This window comes from Tachypleus tridentatus, chromosome 6 (genome assembly GCF_004210375.1).
Source record: "Tachypleus tridentatus isolate NWPU-2018 chromosome 6, ASM421037v1, whole genome shotgun sequence".
NCBI classification, from domain to species: domain Eukaryota; kingdom Metazoa; phylum Arthropoda; class Merostomata; order Xiphosura; family Limulidae; genus Tachypleus; species Tachypleus tridentatus.
The window spans coordinates 19,874,998-19,900,230 of NC_134830.1; the positions used below are offsets into that span (position 1 = coordinate 19,874,998).

General features: G+C 34.3%; 2 protein-coding genes and 1 long non-coding RNA gene across 3 annotated transcripts in view; 1 reads left to right on the forward strand and 2 right to left on the reverse strand.

Moving 5' to 3' along the window:
• MED27 (mediator complex subunit 27) overlaps positions 1 to 11,794 on the forward strand; it is a 43,933-nt gene extending 32,139 nt beyond the window's left edge. Inside the window, exons 5-8 of the mRNA XM_076503623.1 lie at positions 4,452 to 4,559; positions 5,916 to 5,957; positions 7,119 to 7,196; positions 11,429 to 11,794. Of these exons, the coding sequence (XP_076359738.1) occupies positions 4,452 to 4,559; positions 5,916 to 5,957; positions 7,119 to 7,196; positions 11,429 to 11,563 (363 nt within the window). The 3' untranslated portion in view covers positions 11,564 to 11,794. The remainder of the gene's footprint in view (positions 1 to 4,451; positions 4,560 to 5,915; positions 5,958 to 7,118; positions 7,197 to 11,428) is intronic.
• Positions 10,252 to 13,111, reverse strand: LOC143252051 (uncharacterized). The gene is made up of 2 exons (XR_013028802.1): positions 12,918 to 13,111; positions 10,252 to 10,383 (listed from the first exon to the last, which is right to left on the reverse strand). It is a non-coding gene; the product is annotated as an uncharacterized LOC143252051 (long non-coding RNA).
• Positions 13,112 to 15,477: 2,366 nt separating this feature from the next.
• Positions 15,478 to 23,917, reverse strand: LOC143254495 (uncharacterized). The gene is made up of 3 exons (XM_076509667.1): positions 23,753 to 23,917; positions 16,871 to 16,970; positions 15,478 to 15,824 (listed from the first exon to the last, which is right to left on the reverse strand). Exons 2-3 carry the CDS (start codon positions 16,953 to 16,955, stop codon positions 15,508 to 15,510), a joined length of 402 nt encoding a protein of 133 aa, XP_076365782.1. The 5' UTR covers positions 16,956 to 16,970; positions 23,753 to 23,917; the 3' UTR covers positions 15,478 to 15,507.
• Positions 23,918 to 25,233: the final 1,316 nt, after the last annotated feature.

The following is a 25,233-nucleotide window of genomic DNA, read 5'->3' on the forward strand; positions in this document are numbered from 1 at the left end:
TGCTCCACTGTGGACCACCTGATTCAACTTGAAAAGTTGATCAGAGTAGTCTTTCCTAAGTGACAACATCTTTGACCTTGAGAAGGTTTATGACACTACATGGAGATGTGGCATTCTGAGACCACCACTCATATGGGTTGCATGGCCATTTGCCCACTTTTATTAAGAATGTTTTAATGGGCAGTTAACTCTGAGTTTGTGTGGGTTTGACACTTTTCTGTTCTTTCTTACAAGAATGTGGAGTCTCTCAGGGCTGTGTCTTGAGAGTCACACTTTTCAGTATAAAGATTATTGTCACCACTGGACAACTCCTCCTACCATTGCAAATGGGCTCTATGTCGACAACTTCACATCTCATGTTAGTCATCAAACATGAAGTGTATTGTGTGGTAGCTAGAGACTGCCCTCAATCTTTTACTGAAGTGCACCATAGCAGATGGTTTTAACTTTTCTATATCTCAAACCATTTGGATGCACTTTTGCTGCCAATAGGGTATTCACCCCAATCATGTCAGTGAAGTTGTGCTTTGGTCCCTGAGGCAAAGTTCTTGGAGCTTATCTTTGACTGTAAGCTGACCTTTATATCACACATTAAGCAGCTACAAGTCAAGTGCACAAGGGCACTAAACATTCTTCATGTTCTCTCTTCCACCTCTTGAGGGGTGGATCGATGTTTTGTGCTAAAGATCTGTTGTGCCCTCATTCAATCAAAACTGGACTATGAGTCTCTGGTCTATGGCTCTTCCAGGACCTTGACCTTGAAGATGCTGGACCCTGTTTAGCATCAGGGACTTTGACTCCACCAGGGGGTTTTCTGCACTTCCCTAGTCCATAATTTGTACACAGTCTCATGAACCTTATTTAGACCTCTTGCAGTTTTCAACTGTCTGTACTGTATGTGGCAAAACTTTGATTCTTACCACAGCATACCACCTGGAGTTGTGTTTTCCTTCCTCAAGGGTCTGTGCTTTTTCAGAACAGACAATCTGCCATTGTTCCTTTTGGCCTTTGTATCCAGGCGTAGTTGGATGAATTGGGTCTCTCTTTAAATGACATTGGTGTATCTACTGGTCAACCCATCCTACCATGACTTATTCCCATCCACAAGTGTGAACTTTGAGTCATCTGTGAAAGGTGGATACTCCCAATTGGAAGTACCATATTTTATTTGCCAAACATTTTTCAAAGTCAGGTAACTGTGGGCTCTGCCATGGTTTGTTGTGGTTTGATAGTTGCACACAGAATCCTCACTACAGTTTCTGTATTCACTGCTGAATTGTATGCCATTCCTCTTGTCCTGGATCACATAGAAGTTAAGTACTTGAATTATACTATGTATACTAACTCACTTATCTCTCTCCTGGCCCTGGAATAATTTCACATTAGTTCTCACCCTGTTCTTGTCGATATTCAAAACCGAATGGCCCATTTATCTTTAATATCTACTTCTATCCAGTGGTATTTCTGGGAATGAGCTTGCTGATACTGCAGTTAAGTCTGTCTGCTCTGGTGCATTCACTGCTGTGCCTCTTCCATACATGGACTATGGTCCTGTATTCAAGACTTGGCTCTTCACCACTTGGCAGTCGACTTGGATTGAGCAACGTGATAACAAGCTTTTCCACATAGAACCCTCTATTGGACTTTGACCATCTTGTTTCTGTAAGGATCGGAAGGAAGATGTTGTCCTAACTACACTACACATTTGTCACAGTTTTTAAGTCATTATTTTTCTTTTATCTGAGACTGATGCCCAAATGCATGGTCTGCATGGCACAACATCCCACATTTTACTCTCATGCCATCATTACAACTCTGAATGACAGCACCATTTTAGGAATGTTTTGTCCACAGGTTTACCCATGATGCTGGACAGTGTCATCGGCAATGGTGACACTGTCCATCTTACAAATGTGTTTTTATTTTTTGAAGATCATTGGCCTTTTTAATGCTAATTTAGTTTTTAAATCAAAAATTGGGCTTTGTTTTGTTTCTACATAATTCCTTTTAACACAATTTAATAATTACACTTTATTTAAAATTTTTTTGCCAGTTATTTGGTGCCAATAGTATGGTTGCATAAAACACCAGCAACCTTTGGGAAATGTCTAATTTTTCTCAACTGAGAGTCTTTTCTAATTCCTGTATGGTGGGATCCACCATCTCATTTATGACATTGAGTTACTGGTTACTAGAATTCTTATGCCTCCTACTTTTCTGCAGTAGAATTTGTGTTAGTTCTGGGAACTGACATAGCTCAGGTCCAGTGTTTCTTGTAAGCTGCATTGCTGCACAACAACCAGTCAAGTGCTGCACACTTCATTGTTCCAACCATGTATGCACTCATTAATGGTGAGGAGTCTCAACAAGTCTTAATGGTCCTGATAGTTGATAGGCCTAAAGTCCAAATAACCAAGTGGTAGCATTATAAAGTGGCCTAATGATCTAATATAGTAGAGGATCTAAAAAATATCCCCCACCCTGTTCCAAAAATTTATAGTACACATCTGCACATTGCCTTGATACTGATGTACATAAAAAAAAATCATTCTCCATATAGATTGAAAAATTAGAACAAATATTGTTCACATTTGTGCCATGTGCATTCCTTTCATTGAAATATGGCTGTTCAATGAAACGTCCAGAAACTCCTTTTTTACAGCTTCCTCATAACCATTTTTATGATGATGCCTTTCATGTAGTACTTCTCTTTTCAAAAATTCACATTAAATGGGGGAGCACAGTAAGTTTTAAGCCCATCTACCTTTGCTCTGTGCTCATTGTTGTGATGGTAGTTTGTGCAAAACTGGGACAACTGTACTTGTAGGGAAAAAAAAAAAAGAGGTATGTACCTGTCCTTGCACTAGCTAGCAACTGCAGTCTTTAATCATGGTAAAACCTTGCACTGTTTCTTTGTGTGTAACCTAATTCTAAATAATTGTGCTTGATGATACAATCTTAAGTGCCTCTCTTGTGTTCTCCCACCCCTCCACACGTTCCTCCTACTTTATTTTTTGTCTCCAGTGGGGAGGATCCTTGTTTCCTCTGTACCAAGCTGTAGCAGATGTCAGAATCGGGAGTTTCCCATTGGTATGAAACAAAGTAGTCACACCCCTTAATGGAATGTAGGACTAAAATGTTATCTGGAAATGTAGTAATATAGCAGAAACCACACCACTATGTTATGAACTAAGCTATTTCTGGTGATTCAACCAGCTGGATGAGTCTTGTGTTCTCCTTAAGATGCAAGGTCTGGCTTATTTCTCCCTGCACCTGATTATTCTCATAAATATTTCATGTAAGTATATTATTTTTGCATTGCAGAATGATCTGCATTATTGACTTAGCTACATTACACACCCATGTTCAGCCAGATTACTATAATATAAAGCCACTTGAGCATTCTTAACTTCCACCTGCTTATGCCATCATTTACCACCATGTAAAATGTTAATTTGACAATATCTTTAACCCTGTCACCTTTATTGTGTGAAGGGTATTCCATACTCAATTTGGATGTAACCTCCTACCCAGTAATGTCTATCTCGACTTCCTCCCCCCATTGGGAGACATATTCCATGGGTTTTTCCCTTCCTGACGTTATTCTTTGATAAAGGTGCTTATCTTTCTATCAGCAGTGGCAACTCCCACTTTCTTCAATGTGAAATGTTAGCTTTTTATTGTGGAAAGAGGTAAGAGAAACTTTAACATTTTCCCTACTTCAATGGCTACTCACCTCTCTGCACAAGATTCCTTCCTTCTCACTTTCAGTATATTCGTTTTGCCTTGTCAAGAATGAACCTTTGTTGAAATGCTAGTGATCATGGAGATTACTGTGCATGGCAGCAGCACAAAAAATAACTTTGTTCAGCAGAGGAGTGAATATCTATCTGAAATAATATTTTTACTTCAGTGTTCACTAAACAATGCTTCAAAAAAATTTTGAATCAGTGTTAATGAGAACTGAAATTTTGAACTTCATCAAACTTTGTTTTTTAAATGTATATAAAACCATAATTAAAACAATATTCCAGCACTAGTATTACTGTTAGGCCTCTGTGATATTGATATATTATATATATATGTATGTATGTGGATGGCCAGAGCAGATAATCTCCAAGTAACCTTGTGCAAAATTCAACAAAAAGCAATATATATAAAAAAGAGATTTGTATATCTTGCACATGAGAAATACGTGTAATCTTTTTGCCACCTTTAAAGCATATACGAGTTCTTCAGCATATCCAGTTGTGTTACATTTATGATACCTTAACTTGGATAATCCTCAAGTTTAAGGTGGAAAATTAAATACATTTGTCTTTATTGATTTAGTAAAAATTAATACATTTTTGGAAAAAAAATTATTATAGAGTATCATTCTTAGACAGACAACATGTTTAAATAACTGAGTGTACATAACTTCATTTATATCTCCCTTTATTTTATTTTAGATTACTCTTGCAAGAACCCTTAAAGCTTTGGTGTTGCTTAGAGGACTTGTTATTGAATGGGTAGTAGTCAAAGGATTTAATGAAGACTTCTACGGAGAAGATGAAAAGGTTTGTGCAAAACATAACCTGCCCAATATTTGTTTTATAATAATATTGAAAATCTTTTTACTCTAATGTCACATCACTAAAAATATTTTTTCATAGAATTTTGTGTTTCTTAACCTTTATCTTCCATTCCTTCTGAGGCATTGTTCTTATTGTTTTTGAAACATGTAGATCAAAAAGCATCCAGACCTACTAAAAGACTATAAATTCCAAATTTAAGCCATGTACATATATATATGCTAAAGAATAAAATCTGAACATAGTTATTGTTTAAAAAAACATTTCTTTACATAATATTAGTCTTGTAATAAAATTCATAATGTTTCATATTTGAATATCTTATGCCACTTTTAAAATTAGAAGTATATCTAATGTTTTAGTGATACTTGAGTGGAATACCTTAACTTTTAAGTAAATATTTCAGTTGTCTCCTACTTCTCACAAATATTTCTTAAAAAATTGTAATTTATCCACCAAAAAATGTAAGCAATACTTGAGTAAAGATTCATGTAATAAGTTATATCTTATTTAATAAAACAGCTGAAACATGCATACTCTGGTTGTTACTTTGGTTCTACATCTATTTTAATGTGTATATATATCGCTGGCAATGGCTTTAAAAACGAAAAGTAAACAGCAAAACATTTATTTTAATTATTTTAATAGACAAAAATATTAAATCTGAAATGTTAAGATTATAATAGAGAAGAAATGGTTTAGGCCAAAAAATTTGAAGAAATGCTGTATGTGTAACACTGTAGAAATATGTAGGTAAAAACAAAAGATATGTTTCTAAAGTTTCAGGACTTATTACTCTTTTTCACAGTTTTAAGAGGAACTTCTTTATAAACAAGTCCTCCTACTGTTAAGTAATTGCATTGAAAGTTACATTACCTTTCTCTGTGGTACATTTTTAGTTCACATGTTTAATGAGCATGAGGATAAGAAACATCAAATTTACCATTGTTCTAAACTGCTGCACAGTTATTTCAAATTTATGGGTCATAAACCATCAATTTTTTTTAATGTGAAATGGTGTACCAATTTGCTGGAAAAGTGAAATGAACTTTGTTATATTAATGCTACATGTAGGATTGTGATCATGTGTTTGATTAGTAACATCAATGATCAATTTGACCATGCTTAAAATTTTTTAATAAACTAGTTTTATTAATCTGAGATGATAATAATATATCAATAAAAATACATGAATAAAAGTACCAAACAGTTGTTAGTAAAGTGTTTATGAAAATACTGTAACGTGTGAACTTCTTGTGTGTATTATTTGTAATACAGAAATCATCAATTGTTCATACTTCATTTTTGTAATTCTGTATTTGTATATATGTCCACTTATAGCTGGACATGTGGTCAGGATCTCACTATAAAGTGTTTCAAAAGGTAAGATGCAAGTTCAGTTATTTTGTGTAATTCTAAGTTGGTATCAAGTCAGTTTTATAAATATAACATACACATATGACACCAAATTATTAAGCTGTGTGTAAAATAAGGTTGCACTTTTAAAAGCATGAGCTGACAAGTAATAGTCATTATATGAAACAGTTGTTTTGGTTGAAGTACATTTAGTAACACTTTTAATAGTATATATTTAGGATGCCTTCTGTATGGAATTCCTAGTCATCTTGAATTCATCATAATTTAGTTTTACTTAGTCATGAGGATGTGGGACAGCCCTGTGGCAGGTTTTTGGGCTTCAGTCCTGGTGAGACTTTTTTGAATGTGAGATATATCACAATATATTTGTTGCTCTTCAAGTTGTGAGTGCATTATAATAGTAACAACCAGTTCCTTACTGTGAGTGGTAGGATGATGTTGACTGGTTGCCTTTTCTGTGATCAGTAGTTTAAAATTAGGAATGACAGCATAGGGCTTCAGTAGCTTGGTCATAAACCCAATCCGTAAAAATTCTTGAAAACGTTTTGTATGAAGTCATGGAAATTTTTAAAAACATGAGTGTACATATAATATGGTCTTGAGTGTTTAAAAAAATGTTTGCTTCCAATCGGAAACCTATTATTAACTACTGCACTGTAATATTCCTCATTCTTGGAGTACTTTACATATTTATTATGTTTACACTGTAAAAAACAAACTGGAATCTTCTCACTTAATAAGAACTGTTTCTTCTTGCAAGACTATTGGAAGTTAAAGTAAAAACTGAGAAATATGTGGATTAGAGTCCAGTAAACACCTAATTTAGTTATCTACAGAGATTACTTGTTTTCAGAAATTTTAGTATTTTTAACAAAAAATTCCTGATTGTTGATTATTAAATAACATTTTCTATATTTTTATTTCTATGTAAGTATATTTGAGTAACTGATATGAAAGGAAATTTTGGTTAATACATAGAGCTGAAGTATTCTGTACTAATGTTTAGTGTCAGTTCATTTAAATGTTGAAAGTCACATTTCATACTATTAAGAACAAGTTTAGTGTTGTTGTTGTTTTTTTGCTTCAAGGTTCCTGTTTTGTATAAGGTCTGCTCACTTTGATTCAAAGTACTGAAAAGAATTTTAAAGATTGTGTTTTTCTTCTCAGGTTACAGATCATGCAAATGCAGCAATGCTACACTTCTATTCTCCATTGATGCCAGATAGGGCACTCAAGTCTTTTGTTGTAAGATCCATTTATATATCTAATTATAAAAAAGTTTCTGTATTATAAGTCATATTTGCAATACAAGTGTAATAAATTCATATCAACTATTTTGTACATTTCAGAAAGCTATAATTTTTTAAAGAATTGTCAGTGAATTAAAAACTGTGTGTGAGAGGAACTCACTTGTAGATTTCTAGTAACATAAATTCAGATATAAATAAAGTTTGTGGACCCATTTTTAGTCAATGACTATTGAGAACATTTTCTTAAAACTTTATAATAGTGCATCTCAAAGATCAACTGTATTAATAAATTGGTGTTGTTTGAAAGACATTAGTTATTTCAGTCATCATGATCTTGCTACCCCCACTTATTTTATAATATATGCACATCAGTGCTTTTTAGTTTTTCAGATTGTAGTTGTATGATTCAGTTATAATGTATTATTATTTTTAATGCAATGAAAAAGGTTATTCTTACATTTAACTGACTATTAATCAAAGTACTGTTCCAACTAAATAAAATTTCTATCAAAAACAACTTTGTTATTTCAACTAAAAGTGCAGTAGTGGAAGAAATTATGGAAGCACGTGATACACTTACAGCCATGGAAGTAACTGTGGAAGCACACATGATACACATACAACAGTGGAAGTACATGCAATACATATACAGTAATGAAAATATTTGTGAAAAATGACCTGGTTTGATTGGTTTTCAGCCAAAAAGACACAAGTCTTATTGGACACTGTAACCGTCTGATGGGTAAATCAGATTTTTGGTTGGATACTGGAAATGTCATCTTGGGTTTAAGGATTTATGCCATATATTTAAACAGAACATATAAGAAACATAATATCATGTTTGAAGAATGAAATAGAAACCCTATAACTTGAGTACATTTGAAAGGTGGGCCTTTCTTTGTCAGGGGTAAACTGTTTGAAGAATGTTGGTTTCTACCTAAACTAGGCTTGGTGGTTAAGATGATCATCTCACAATGAGTGGGTTGCAGAACTGAAATCTGTCACCAAAAATGTTCTCTCTAACAGCTTTAGGGAGATTGTAATGTGATAGTCAATTCCATTATTTGTTATTAAAAAGTAATCCAGGAATAAGCAGCTTGGTAATTTTGATTAGTTTCATTTCATCCAGTCTATCAATTAGATGAGGTACAGCTAGATATCCCTGAACAAGTTTTTATTTGTAACTGTGCACATTTTTCATGCTTTACATACAACTCCTACTGAGAAAAGTCTGCCTCAAATGTTTCTACTTGAGTGTCCATAACCAGAGAAAACTGATTTCTGTATATTGTCATGCAGTATTTAAGTCCTGCGAGCCATAAATGGGTTAATACTATTACTGCTGGATATATTGTGATTGCTTATACTTATATTGGCTTTATGCTAGTATGGTGCTTTCTGATTGGTTGGATCACAGTGTAGTTTATTACCATGTGATGGTACTCTAGTGTAATTCAGTTTCACAGAACAAAGAGTAACACAACCTTATTTGCCTTTTATACATTCTCCATGACATTTCCTTAACTATTTCAAATACCGTATGCTCATGTATTCATTATGTATTTAAATATGTGTATTCTACCAGAGAATGCTTCATTTCTGTCTGAAGTAAAGAAGCATTATCTGCTTACATTTAGAAACTCACCATTAAAAAGTATATATTAGAAATGTAATTTGCATTTAATTTTAATTAACATTTTGCAAAATTACCCAATGATTTTGTTATCACTGTTGAGTGAATCTTAGAATATATGAACTATTCAATAGAATAAAATGATCAGATCCATTTCTCTTCTCTCATTGTTTTAAACTCAACCTGTATAAGGAGAAACTTACTTAACCCTTTCGGCGTGGTTGGCGACCGCAGTCGACTTGAAGGCTCAGCACAACAGACGACCTTCCTTTATTCCTGTTATGCTTATGTATTGAATTTAACATGTATAGTACAATCACTGAATATTTCAGGGAGTTTTGTTGAGTTATTGCCGAGATATCATGCTTTTAGTACTGATACCATAATTAGTTGAAGTATCAAACATGTATATTCAGCACTATGCCAAACATTAAAAATTGTTATTCAGCACTGAAAGGGTTAAGGGAATTAAAGTGTGTGGCAGGAAAACCTTTTATGTAAAAAAAAAAAAAAAAAAAAGTTGAGCAAAGCTTGTAGAGCCTTGGAAACCTTGGTTAATGACAAGAAAAATTACCTGAAAGGTTCCAGTAAGAAGTCAGTGAGTATTACCATTTGTAACCAGATTTCATTCAAAAGTGAATATGAAAGATATAATGACCTCATACCAGTGAAGATTTATTAAAGTGTTATGACCATTATATAGTAAGTGTAATGATTTATCTGTTTGTATGTATGTTATTGAATTTACAACATAGTAATCTCTACATATATTACTATAGAGATGTAGTTGCTTTGGCTGCAGACATAATGCATTCCAGAAAAATTGGTTTTTCTAGTAGTTATGTGTATATCACATGTCATTACTGCTGCATGTCTTCAGTAAGATGAGTTGCTTTCACAGAAGTTATGTGGGATAAATCCTTTGATTTCTCTGACGTTACTGTAGATGGATGTTTCACCGTGATAAATGTCAAAGAAAAACTAACAATAGAATTAACAATCGACTGTAACAAGTTTTCTCTTCATCACTCCAGAAAAACAATAAAAAGCAGTGAATGCTAGAGAAATCCCAAGATTTATTCTAAATTGTTTATGAAAAATGGATGCTTGTAAGGTGTACACACTACATTTATAATATTTAAAATAAGTTACTTATTTTAAAGTAACTCTCAGTTAGCTGAGAGCAGTAGGGTTAAAAATGTCATACAAGTAATTTGTAAAAACCACTTGGAGATTAGTAAACATGGTGTCATAAATAAAGGATCTGCTGTGAATTCATAAACCACTTTCTTTAGTGGCTTTTAGATGGTATAGTCAAATGTGTAACATTACAAAATAAATAATCAACACAATAAATTAATATTTAAGTTGTAGAAAGTGGTTTATTGTTTTATAGTATTTTTCACATACATCACTTGTTATGTCCTTGTTTCTGATAGCTGCTTTCTCCAAATGATGAATTGTTTCAAACATATTTCACTATACTGATATTTTTTTTGCCTAACAACATTCTCCCTAGTGGCACAGTGGTATGTCTCATGTTTCCTTGCTAGTAGATGAAAAATATATTCAATAAGTATAAAATTATAACAAAAGCAAAGTAATAGTAGTAAGCATGTCACATGATTGACTGTGTGTCGTAAGCTCAAGACATACAAGAGACATAAACGTCCAGCTGTTGTATTACCTGAGGCAGATAAACGTCCAGCTGCTGTATTACCTGAGACAGATAAACATTCAGCTGCTGTATTACCTGAGACAGATAAACATTCAGCTGCTGTATTACCTGAGACAGATAAACATCCAACTGCTGTATTACCCGAGACAGATAACATTCAGCTGCTGTATCACCCAAGACAGATAAACATCCAGCTAATGTATTAACAAAGACAGATAAACATCCAGCTGTTGTATTAACCAAGAGATAAACATCCAGCTGTTGTATTAACCAAGAGATAAACATCCAGCTGCTGTATTACCCGAGACAGATAAACATCCAGCAAATGCATTACCAAATCATTACACCAAAAGAGATTAACATTTGAAGATAGAAAATAATCTGTGGAAAAAATTACTAAACATTATTTTATTTATTACTTTTTAGCAACATTGTTAGAAGAAAAAAAAACACCTTTACTCTCTAGGTAATAAAAATCTTAGTTTCAGCCTTTTTGTCAGTGTGGATGCATCAGGACTAGTAGTATAAAATCTAATACAGTTTTTGCACCACTAGTCCTGATGAAAATACTACACTGGCAGAACCCTGGCTAAAATAGATACTTTATTTATTATTTACCTGGAGAACAAATCTATAACTCTATTTTCAAAATGTGTAAATTCCTCAATTATGCACAACAAATGCAAAACAAAAGTGATTTTTTTTTCATCCAGTTTTATTAGTCTTTCATTAAGGACCTATTTGGAAAATAACCATTTTTTTTCACTAAATCTGGTTACTGAAGGAAGTGCATTTTGTGTCTGTAAAATTGGCATTTTGTAGGTATTTGCTATGTAAAATATTGTGAGTGCTGGTTTTGAAATCATTTTTTTTTCTTATTGTTTAAACAGTGAGATCTTTTAATTTTTATTTCTAGACTTGGCTTCATAGCTATGCATCCTTATTTTCTGCAACTTGTCGTCGCTGTGGAAACCGTCTTCACAACAACATGCCTCCTACCTGGAGAGATGTTCGAAGTCTAGATATATTTCACGAAGCATGCAAACCATAGAATTTCCATCTACTATTTTGTTTTTCTAATTTCTCTGCTTATTAGAAAGTCTTTCAACTTTCTTGCTTCTGTGTTTATAGTAGTTCTGTTTTACAAATAAGAAAGAAAATGACATTGGATATGCTAAATTATGTATCTAGAAGTGTTTTTGTCAGCTGTTAACATTTTTTTTAGTGGTGAATGTGTATATAACTGTTTTGACTTGTATATAAAATACATATATGTTAAACACTGGTCAGTCTTCTGTCTTCTACGTAAATGTTATTTCACATCATGTGTATATTATTGGCTAACAACAGAATAATGATTATCCTTTATAAAGTAACTTCCATATCATACTGAGTTCTGTGTTTTGAGCACCTAGTCCATCAAAATGCGAGCTTGGTTTTGTCTTTAAAATTCAAATGGAATTCTTGCTATGACATTGAGTACCATGGCATATATTTGCTTATTAATGGACCTGGGATTTCCATATCACTTGTATTTTCTTGTACATTCTTTAAATCCCAAATAAGCTTTAATCAAAATGTTTATATTTACATATATAACCCTCCCAAAAAATACAAAAAAAATAAATTGGTATCCCCCCCTCAAATACATACACTAACACACGTATATGTACGTATATGTTCGAGAGTGTACAAGCCAAGCTAATGGTGTCTTAACGTACATCAGTGAAACTTGATACTAAAATAAAGTTATACACAAAAAACAGATAACAACCTTGTGTCTTATGGTGGAAACATTGTTAGAAGTGCGGTTAGTAATTTTTTTAAGTCGGGTACCTTTTATTGCAAACTAGCTTTCAAACTTGTTTTTTAGGAAATTTATATAAATAAAAAATTATCAAATTCCACTTGCTTAGTGCTAAAAATGGAATTTCGATATTCATAGTGAGTAGGTAATAGAATGCCAATGGTATAATTTTGGGCTTAACAATAGCTGAGCAGTCAAAGGATTTTGATATCGGTCTTGAAACGCCTACACGGAAACAAAAGTTGTTAAAATGATTTAATTAAGACTTACAATGTTTCAAAAGTATATTCTTCGTCAAGTGAGTAAAAATAAGGATGAATCCATCACTACTAGCATCTACTTATATGTTATAGACACTTATATTTGTTTTTACTTGTACATCATTTTTGCAAAGGCTTCATCTATTGCTTGTGATGTTATGAGCTATATTAATCAATAGATGTCGCTAACAGCATTGAGTTAAAGTAAATTACTTCGTAGCTGAAATCAATAAACGAAAATATAAATCGGTACGAGATGTACTTGTGCAGGGTCCCTAAAAATGCCATGTTTTAAAAGCAAAAAAAAAATAATAATAATAATAATAAGTATTTTATACCTGACTTTCGAAGTTCCTATGTCCTGCTTGTCCTCGCTCACAGAGTGCGTAATTCGTGTGATTCATGGCGTATGCGCGTTTTAGTGATGTCACGAAAGTACAAGTTCCACCAACGTGTCCTTCGTGTGGCGTCATTTTAGTGTCTACTGACTGATTGACAATATACAACTTTATGGTACGATAACAAAAGGTTACCACGCCAGACAGCCTTTGGCCCCAGGCCCGGCATGGCCTAGCGCGTAAGGCGTGCGACTCGTAATCCGAGGGTCGCGGGTTCGCGCCCGCGTCGCGCTAAACATGCTCGCCCTCCCAGCCGTGGGGGTGTATAATGTGACGGTCAATCCCACTATTCGTTGGTAAAGAGTAGCCCAAGAGTTGGCGGTGGGTGGTGATGACTAGCTGCCTTCCCTCTAGTCTTACACTGCTAAATTAGGGACGGCTAGCACAGATAGCCCTCGAGTAGCTTTGTGCGAAATTTCCAAACCTTTGGCCCCCTTTCGGGAAAATTATCTTCAAAATGTGCTTCAGCCACCCATATAGCTTCCACAACTAAAGAAAAATGCTCACTGTGAAACTGATTTATTTGTGTATTACAGCATGTGTATTTTACAAGCTGTAGATTGCAATCCATAATGTATTATCTAGCCCACATAAACTCTTATAATGCACGTATTTAAAACGTTGAGCCCCACCTGGCCATGTAGTTTGAGCGCTCGACTCACTATTTGAGGATCACGAGTTCAAATTCTTGTCCCACCGAACATACTTGCCATTTCATGTGACGATCAATCTCACTACTCGTTGATAAAAGTAATTCAAGAGTTAGTGGTGGGTGGTGATGACTAGCTGCCTTCCCTCTAGTCTTACACTGCTAAATTAGGGACGGCTAGCACAGATAGTCCTCGAGTAGCTTTGTGCGAAATTCAAACAACAAACAATTCTTTCACAACTAATAAAGGGGTTGACTGTCACTTTATAATACCCTCACGGCGAGCATGTCTGACGATAGGTTTCCATCCCACGACTTTCAAATTGCGAGATAAGCGTCCTAATGTTAGACCCGATTAAAAAGTATATAATATCAAGTCATTAATAAATTTTGAGAATCCTACATTCACAGGTCTAGGTCTAGCAAATTGAAATTATTATGCCGAATATATCTTGTTACACATGTCCAGCAAAAATGTAATAACCCATTCTACTTGTAAAACCCGTATATGGGTAATTGTTTCGAAATTTGAAACCAAGTTTTAAAACAGAAATTGTACTATTTATAGCTATTCGTACTAATAGCGTTGTGCATATAGTTTTAATAAGTGTAAGTGTCTGGATGGTATATTACTTGGATGTTGGGAAGAGTTTGTTAAAGTTGACCTATTAGTGATGATAACCATAAAACCTCAATATTGTTTTTTTGTGGGTTTTTTTTTTTGTCTGGAGAAAGTAATGCATTTGTAAAGTGAGAATTGTTGAAGCTTTCTTCTGATTTGAATACGACTGAAATTATTTCCAGTCCAACAGATACTTATAATTAGAATACAATTGAATTTGCGTGTAATGAGATTGTGAAGTAATCCCTAATAGCCAATAACAACAACAAAACGTTTACATGAAATGACTTAAACGTGGCCTAAAGCTATAAAATTGTATCAGCATACCAAATTTTATATGTAATACAGTTTTCACAGAATGTGTTTCTCTGAATACCTTTAATAATGGTTGTAGACAATACCACCAAAGCGGTTAATATTTTGTAATGGGCGGTTTTTACTTGTACATTTATATACACGGTATCTTTACAGTAGAAATAGTATAGAGTACATAGGTTTGAGCTTAAATCCACACGTTCGTGAAGTTACTACCGAACTATCAAATCATATCTACAATATAGGTTATAGTTTATTTGCTTCTTACGAAGATATTGACCTATTAAAAATGTAGCAATAAATCCTATTCATAATATTTAATCACCTGTCTTTCTTCTTAAGGAAATCGAAAGTTGTTCTCTGACAGTTCACACGTCTGGTGTCGTAACTGTGTTTTAAACTGTTCAGATCAAGCGCATGCGCAGAAAATGAGCCTACCTGCTTTTCACAATCTGTTTGTTAACTAAGGTGTCGGGGCCTGGCATGGCCTAGCGCGTAAGGCGTGCGACTCGTAATCCGAGGGTCGCGGGTTCGCGCCCGCATCGCGCCAAACATGCTCGCCCTCCCAGCCGTGGGGGCGTTATAATGTGACGGTCAATCCCATTATTCGTTGGTAAAGAGTAGCCCAAGAGTTGGCGGTGGGTGGTGATGACTAGCTGCCTTCCCTCTAGTCTTACACTGCAAAATTAGGGACGGCTAACACAGATAGCCCTCGAGTGGCTTTGTGCGAAATTCCAAAAACAAACTAAGTTGTAGACAGCTGCCAAAGACGCTATCAGGCTAAATACTGAACATTAAACAAGTTTGTATCTGAAGGAAAAAAAAGTGTCACTGTAACAATGTATTTAGTTTCTTATAAAACAGAACGCGGAAAAGAGTCTGTAATGTTTTAAGAAAAAGAAACAACAACTGGAAACATTTAATTATTATTTACTTTCGAAAAGCTAAACTTCAAATGAACAGCAAAATTTAGAGACATCTTGAAAAGACACGTTCTGACCTCTGACGGTAGTAAAACCGTCCTTAAGAAGATTTTGAATCTCGTCATGTTGGAAGTTAAGTTTCATCAAAGAACGGACAAGTATGTTATGAAACGATGAAAACATTTTCGCCATGTTTACCAATTCCTGAAAATTTAGCCAGACTTTGGTAGAGTGGACAGAACCTTCACTGACGTCAACTTGCACCATCTTGATATCGAAAAACGACGTTGTCATGTTGATCTTCTCAGGAACTGTATCTCGCATCGTGTTTTCATTTTCTGCAAAACAGAGCAGCAGAGAACGAGATATGTGTTTACTGAGAGTAGTTAATGTCTAGCGCCGCTAGTGAGCCCTGGGCGAAGTATAAACTGGTGCCCCGCTGACTTTTAAAACATGCCATGCAATTTGAAAAACTAAACTTATTAGTGATAAAAAGTAAAGAAATTAAAAAGGAAAAATGCATTAAAAACTGGTTATTGTTATTATTTATTTTCTATACCTTTCATATTTTATTAATTATTATTATACTAGCATTCACGGTGGGGCCCTGAGTAACAACATCTTTTGTCCATTGAATGAAACGGTACAGTTTGTGACTATATGAAGCTTAAATATTGTACTAAACACCACTAGTGCTAATGTTTAAATAAAAACTGAAAGACACCAAAATATGCTTCGTTTTCACTATTTATGAAAGATGTATTTATTTGATTTTGTTACTGTAGTGACCAGGGGCGTAGATGTTTTACATCCGATGGGGGGAGATGATTTTTGCAACCACTTATGTGGACTGTCCAAATTGCAAATTGGTTATCTCTGATTACGTGAACCTGAAAGCTGTAAACATGCAGTCACAGAGTAATCTTGTTGCCACGATACTTGCATGTATACCTAGGCCTACTGACTGATACTTACGAACTATCGTTTAGATCGAAAAGCTTAGAAGCACACCTATATTAAAGATGTACATTTCAGTTACTGAAAAAGCCTACATCTAGGCCTAATTATGTAATTCGATTAATAAGAACACGATAATTCCAAGAACAAACACACAATTTGTAGGCCAGTGATGCAATAAAACAATTCAATAGACCAAACTGTAGGGGCGAATGATTGTATGCACCATACCCCCCACCTAAAATGAAGAGGGGTGTATGCCCTCCATCCCCCCAAGATCTACGCTCCTGGTAGTGAGCTTAGTTGATCTATGACGTAGCCCTCTTTCAGATTTTGTCCAAGTTTTTTTAAAGGTTGAATTTGTCTAGACTTACACATAGTAACTTCAAATACCAATTCAAGTAAATACTTCTGAAATCTTTCTTACCTGTGGGGAAAGTATAAGCCGTTTCAACAAACATAATTACGGTCACAGTAAACTGGAGAACAAAAATCGCAAATGTTGATCTCATTTCGGATTTTTCTTTCTGTGAACACAAGCAATTTATATTAACATTTTATATCATAACAGAAAATTAATAATGTTCCCAGATATTCCAAAGCTGATTTGGGATTAACAGCAGATAAATATTTTTAACCTTCCTTAAATGTTTTTTACAAGGGCTGTCGTTGAGGCCCGGCATGGCCAAATGGGTTAAGGCGTTCGACTCGTAATCTGAGGGTCGCGTGTTCGAATCTCCTTCGCACCAAACATTGTCGTCCTTTCACCCGTGGGAGCGTTATAATTTTACGCTCAATCCTACTATTCGTTGGTAAATGAGTAGCCCCAGAGTTGGCCGTGGGTGGTGATGACCAGCTGCCTTCTCTCTCGACTTATATTGCTAAATTAGGGATGGCTAGCGCAGATAGCCCTCGTGTAGCTTTGCGCGAAATTCAATAAACAAACACAAAACAAAAGTTCTGTTGTTTGTTATTTAAACAAAATCTATAAAAGTCCTTTATATATTGAAAAACGATTACAAATAAAATTCAAACACGATTTTATCTCAACATGAAATAATGTTGTGTGCAGAATGAACATAAAATTATGTTGAGTTAAAAATAGTTCATCGCAAAATCTTTCAGGTTTTGGTCCAAATCTACACAAAGACCATCATCTGTAAATAGCCATCTGTTTGGGTTACAATAGTAAAATCCATAGAGTACTATACGGCACTTGGCCGAGAAATTCCTGTAAAAAATGTACGTTTTTAACATTGTTTTTATTATAATACAAAGTTAAAAATAAGTGGACATCAATTACGATTTTCATTGATAAAGTATGTTTACAGTTATAAATTATACTGATAACCAGTTCTAATTAAACACTTTTCAGTCATGTTTTATTACTTTATTTTACACATGAGATAAGACCAATACGATACATCAAAAGTACAGAGTTCGAGAATACAATAAAATCATCAGAAGTACAAATACGTTAGAAGATTTATCAGCAAATTAGCCATAAAATTAGAATCATTTTGTGAAATTTATCTACCGCCACAGTATAAGTTGGTGCCATGGTTTAAGCTAAACAACCTCTACGTTTGTTTACGAGATGAAAAACTGACTGGAAATAAACATTTTGTAATGACAATGATATAGAATCACCTGTGAACTGTTTTCTTATTGTTATCATAAATGTATACGATACACGTCGCACAAGCAGTGTAATCACACTTTCTATTATAGGGATTTAGTCAAGTTATTTACTTTAACACTAAAGGTTAAGTGCCTCCAGTGGCACAGTGATATGTTTATGGACTCGCACTCCTAGAAACCGCCGTTCGATGTCCATGGTGGACAGATACAGCCCACTGTATAGCTTTGTGCTTAATTTCAACCAAAACAAACTAAGAGTTAGGTTAATTCCTATGTAAGCAAGCGGAATGTACTATTAAAGAGTTTGTTTTGAATTTTGCGCAAAGTTATGCTTGAGCTCTTTGCGCTAGTCGACCCAAATGAATACCACTCACCGTCAACTCTTGGGCTCTCTTTTTACCAACGTATAATGAGATTAACCATATACTATCACACAAAAAGATCGAGCATGTTTGGTGAATTGGATTCGAACCCGCAACCTTCATATTGCGTGTCGAGCACTCTAACTACCAGACTCGTCGCCCGGCATTGCCAGATGGATAAGGCACTCGACTCGTAATCCGAGGGTCACGGGTTCGAATCCCTTTCGCACCAAACATGCTCGCCCTTTCAGCCGTGGGGTCGTTATAATGTGACGATCAATCCAACTATTCGTTGGTAAAAGAGTAGCCCAAGAGTTGGCGGCGTATGGTGATGACTAGCTGTTTTCCCTCTAGTCTTACACCGCTAAGTTAGGGATGGCTAGCGCAGATAGTCTTCGTGTAACTTTGCGCGAAATTCAAAATAAGCCAGGCCCGTCTTAAATAGATACAACACTTTTTATATTCAGTTGTGTACATAATATATCGACGTAACCTTTTAAACTACGCATTTTCAACGCTAAGTTATATATTTTGTTAATTAATGAAAGATAACCCCATAATTTGAAAAAAAAAATAACTACAGATACGATGGGTCAATCTTCTGTGACACTTACTATTTACAATATCCTTCTCTACTTCTAAATACATTTTACACTGACTAGATACATTAGCTGTATGTGTGTACAAATTTACAATTTGTTTCTTATTTAGAAAAAAAAAAAAGCCTATTAAAGTCCTTTATTTATCTATTCAAAAATAACTACAAACATAATTTTATTTCAGTATCAAATCATGTTGTGTACAGAATAAGCATAACATTATGCTGAGTTGAAATGTTACTTCTTCAGCTTTCGGTCCAAATCTACACAGGGGCTATCTGTGAATCGTCGTCCTGACTTTTTAACTGATAAATGAAATAGAAGGCGGCTAGTCTTTAGCATTTATTGTCAAATATTGGGTTATTCTTGACCGAATAGTGAGATTTGACCTTAATTCTTGTAGCACACTTTGAGCTCCAAACCGAGGGATGTGTTTTTGTAGCGGAAATAGCCCACGAGTAACTTTAAGCGAAAGTCAACAACAGAGTCAATGAACTTCATTCAGAAAAAGCATTCATGTTTTGCTTGTTTTGAACGGCGGAAGAAAGGTGAAATATAATTATCTCAATCCATGGTATTTACCATGAAGCATTGGGGAGACAGTATGATGGTTTGGGGTGCTTTTCTGCTGAGGCAACAGAAGATATTTGGAAAATAGATGGAATTGTGGACCAGTACAGGTACTAACACATCATGAAATACGCAGTGGTTTGCATATTATTAGTAAAGGATTTTACTAATAAGTATATAATGATCCCACACACTTATCCCACCTATGAAGAAATTACTTAACTGAGAAAGAAGCTACTGAAATAATTTAAATGATGCAACTGTCCTCACAGAGCCTCGATCTCAACCCAATTGAGCAGATCTGGAATTCAATAGATCAAAAACTCGACAAATCGAAAGTTAATTTCAAAGAAACATTTTGATAGTGTATTAGAGACATTTGGAGTAAAATCCCAAGAGACACTTTGATTAAATATATTGTAACAATGCCTGAAAGATGTTCGCAGTTATTAAAGCAAAAGGGGACACAAAATATTAACTGTTTGCTGAACTCAAGCACATCCACTGAGTTTCTGTCGTACTAAATATGAAGATTAATAAAAATTTGATGTTGCACCTGTGATTTACCTTCCATTATTCTATGAAAGTAGCCTGAAATCTAATTCTGGACTTTGTATTAACACGTTTTTACAATACTGTATACAATTAATAACAAAATTACACAAACTAAGTGTGATGTAGGAATGGCAAAGCCAAAACGTACAGAAACAAAGTAGGAATGAATACATGAGACCATATAAAAATAACTTCATAACTGGCCAGATCATTCCGATTTTTTATCTACAACTAAATGTCTAATTCCTGTCAGTTGCATAATTTCAGGTTTTAATAAACGAATTTAAACTAAATAGTGCTATACAGTCTTACAATGCTAATAAAAATAAGCTTGTAAGATTGACTCAGTACTTATTGGTTATTTATATATAGGGATTTTGTATTTTGACTTATTTCTGTACTTTTGTCATTGCCATTCCTACATTACACTTTTATTACTTGTTTCCCTTCTTTTTAAAAACAGTTTCATTAAAGTAAGTTGATAGTTGAACATTTCTCTTACTTCTATAATTTAATGATAACACATATTGTTAATATCATATCAGTTTTGGATTACAATAAGGACCACTAAAACCGTAATAATTCCTCTAGGGTCGCACAAATATCCTGGAGTGCTGGTTGATGTAAAAGGGATATTTATAGAATGCACGCCTTCCAATGTTACCTCATCTCAGTGTATGCTAAAGTAATTTCGATTAACAGAGAGGACATCATGCAAATATAAGACCATGAAATATGATATGACGCATGCATACCGAGCTGTTAGGCTCGACCCTGTTGAAAATTTGAAAAATAAAGTAGGCTTCTGTATAATGTTTTGATAATTAAGAAACGTATGTTTTAAAACTCAGACCTCAGTAATATGTACACAGATCTGTCAATTGAATAAATACCAGATCGGCTTTATACTCTGAATATTAATTTAGAATAGTCTTTCTTTATTTATATATTTTTAGTGAAATTATTTCGGCATATATCATGTATGTTCAATAAAGTCACAAACGTTCGTTACATAAGAACAATTTGTGCTATTATCTAGCGACTAGATATGAGACTATTATTTATGAAATATGGAATTAATTTATGCTTATACACTGAACCCGCTGTTAAGTAATAGTTTTCCTTATTATTGTTTTCCGCAAAAATACGTCGGTTAAAGAACACAATAATGTGTTATACAAGCTGTGAAACACTAGATAATGACAATTAGGTGCTCAAATAAGGCTTAAATACAGCTTTAAATTTTGTAAGCATTGCAGAGTAATAAGTCGAATATGGCAGCCATTATTTTCTCGGCTCATCCCTGCATATTAAGCACTGCCGTGCTTAGTGATATACAAGATGTTTATGTAGAGGATTGCGTTTAATAATTCTTTTTTTTTTAAATTTAACATAAGACTTCTCAAACACTACCTGCGTATAATCATACCTAATTTAAAGTGATAGAAGATAATTAATCAACAGCCCTCACCATAAACTATTCGGCTGGGAATTTCACAGCTACTCGTACAGCGAACCCAAGATTCCTACCCTGTACATTTCTTGTTATTTTCCAATAATGAGAAAGTATTGTTGTAAATATGGTAAAATTAAACATGAAGGCTAATCTACCAATTGATTTACCATTTCTGAGTTATAATTATTTTGAGGAGTTACACTCCTTATGAGTAAACGTTGACCACTTTATCCTCACTAAACAGCTTGCCTACTGAATAATTCATAATAATAACATTAGTGCTATACGTTCTTCAAATCCTATATAAACATAGGTTTACCATAGGAAGTAAAAGATAACTTAAAACACTATGCATATATTGTCGTACTTTAGGTATGATGGAAACCGTCAAACACACCAGTTTCAGTTTGCCAATGGAGAAGGAAGGTCCACCTTTCGAAAGCCCTCGAGTTATAGGGTTTGTATTTCACTTCTATCAAGACTTCTTGAACTTACGCGCTCTCTGATCATGAATTTCAAAAATTCAACATTCAGTTTGTTTGTTTTTTAATTTTGCGCAAAGCTACAGGAGGGCTATCTGCGCTAGCCGTCCCTAATTTAGCAGTGTAAGACTAGAGGGAGCCAGCTAGTCATCACTACCCATCGCCAACTCTTGGGCTACTCTTTTACTAACGAATAGTGGGATTGACCGTAAAATTATAACGTCCTCACGACTGAAAGAGCGAGCACGTTTAGTGTGACGGGAATTCGATACATGCGCTAGCCGTACCAAATTTAACAGTGTAAGACTAGAGGGAAGGTAGCTAGTCATCACCACTTACCGCCAATTTTTGAGCTACTCTTTTACCGACGAATAGTGGGATTGATCGTAAAATTATAACGTCCTCACGACTGAGAGAGCGAGCACGTTTAGTGTGACGGGAATTCGATATATGCGCTAGCCGTACCAAATTTAAGAGTGTAAGACTAGAGGGAAGGTAGCTAATCATCACCACTTACCGCCAATTTTTGAGCTACTCTTTTACCAACGAATATTGGGATTAACCGCCACATTATAACGCCCCACAGCTGAAAGGTCAAGCATGTTTGATGCGACAGGGATTCGAACTCACGACCCTCGGATACCCTTGTATACGTATAAATGATATTTGAAAACTAAAAATCAGTTTAAAATTTTAGACACACATCGATATTCAGTTGTGTTCGTGACGAAATTCGATTTTATAGGTAGCTAAAGAGCTTTGAGTTCGTTTTCCTTCACCATTTAGAAACCGAAATTAACTTAGGCGTGTGACTGATATTATAACATTTCCTCGAATTCATAAATTCTCTTTTTAATTTCGCCCGTAGTTAAAAAGGAAAGAAATATTTAACACACATATATACGATTTTTAAGTGTTATTTATGTCACATCAAACAGAAATGAACGTGTATTGAACGTTTTATAAACCCAAGCTTCACTTATTCTCCGTGCAGGACAAAGAAATGCAACATTTAATATTTCTGTTATGTCTGTTGAATCTTTATCAAATCTTAATGGAGTGAAAAGAAGATATATCTGTAAGATGAATATTTTCTTTCTTGTTTTTTTTTAACTTCCTATCTGACAGATCAAATATTTTCTATTTATTTAAACGCCCTGTGTTTTGAACGATTATCAAGATACTGTACTTTTTAAATAAAAATCCGATGCTATTTTTTTTGCTTAACATCTCTGAAGTGCAGAAACTTCAAAACCTCTCCAGGGAATTATGTCGAAGTAGTAACTCAAAACGAGCTACATTACTGTACTGTTCGTCCTAAAGCAATACTTGATATGGAGCATAATTGTTGTGGACTTAAATAACCAGTTGCATTAAAAAAAATTCTAATCTGCAACTTTTTATTTGCAGGTTTGCAGAAAGTTTGTTATGCTATTTGAACATACAGTTATCTCTTCTTTTCAATCGTTTTCAAATCATTTTTGAAAAGGTTACGTTGAATTTTAAAAATACCCTTTATCTGTAGAAAGTAGCGAGAAAAATAATATATGTTTATCATACACTAATGTTTGTTTTTCTTCACGGTATGAATTTCTCATAATAAATTAAATTAAAATCGAAAAAAAAAACTAATTTATTTCTCACCTCACACCAGTCAAACTGTCTTCAAATTCAAAGTTAAGCTTAGCCTTATCGTTCGTTTTCTATTAATAATTCGATTTCCACGTATATATAGAAAATGAAGGTTTTGTGGAGAATTGAGAGTTTCTGTTTCTTCTGTTATCCAAAAGAAAACTCAGCGCCGCCTGTACTGAAATTATACATTTAAACGCTTGATAAAAAAGTTATTTATTTTCAGGTTTGCAAGGTTAGATAAGCATAACGTCATTTTACAATATTATTTTATCATTCTAATCAGTAGACGTGTTTGTTTTATCTACACTTAATTATACCGATATATTAGTGCAGCTATGTTGTTTAACGGACAAATGTTTATTTCTGATGTGTGTCTGTAAGTTCATTATATTGAACGTACTCTTTTGTTTTTTTCCATTCCCAAGTTTAGATTAAACGTTTTTCTTTTTATTTACAAAACGTCGATGTGATGAATAAAATATGAAACTGGTTAAACGTATCGAGTAAGGGTCAGCTCTGTGTTTGTTTGTTTGTTTTTGAACGTCACATTATAACGTCACCACGACTGAAAGGACGAGCATGTTTGGTGTGATTCGAACCCGCGGCCCTCGAATTACGAGTCGAACGCCTTAACCACCTGACCATGACAGGCCAACTGTAAATGTCGAAGCTAGTAAACCGAATTTCGATTCCAGTTTTCACAAAATATTCCCTGTACTTTAAATTGTGTGTGCTTTAAAAGAGAGACAGCCAACTTCTTAGAGTGAGTGATAAGTAGTATTTGTTTGGTTTTGTTTTGTTTTAATTTCGTGCATAGTTACACGAGGGCTATCTGCTCCAACCATTCCTCATTTAGCAGTGTGAGACTAGAGGAAAGGTAGTTAGTCATCACCACCCACCTCCAACTCTTGGGCTATTCTTTTACCAACAAATAATGGAATTGACCGTAATAATATAACGTACTCACGACTGAAAGGGCGAGCATGTTTGATGTGACGAGGATTCTAACCACCTGGCCATGCCAAGCCGATAAGTAGTAGGGTACTGCTGATTGACCGACTATCTTTCTTCTGGTCAGTAGTTCAAAATATCGAAAGGGACACGTAACCATATTAGCTTTACCATTAACACAAAATATAGATACCTTAAACCTATCATGGGTTAAAGTTAACGTCAAAATTAAATGTGAAATTGTCTATATTAACTTTAAGCCTAGTAGTTGAACAAAACTATATATAATATATTTTTGCAATTAAGCAGTGAAACCTAAACACCTTTAAAACATTAAATATATTAATTAGAACATACTAAAAGGTAGCCATACTTACAAGGTTAAAAATAGATTAGAGTCAAAGCAGAATATGTTTTTTTTTAAACTTGCCATGATTTAATATAACTTTATGTTGCTACAATGTATGATAACGTAGGTTTTATTTTTTATTGTTATTGGAAAATAAACTATGTTTTCAATGCTTTAGTCAGGAATAGAA

Coding starts and splice junctions, on each gene's coding strand:
- LOC143254495 (XM_076509667.1), bottom strand. CDS start 16,955: ATGAGATCAACATTTGCGATTTTTGTTCTCCAGTTTACTGTGACCGTA. Junction 15,825..16,870: donor GGCTTATACTTTCCCCACAG/GTAAGAAAGATT, acceptor TCTGTTTTGCAG/AAAATGAAAACACGATGCGA.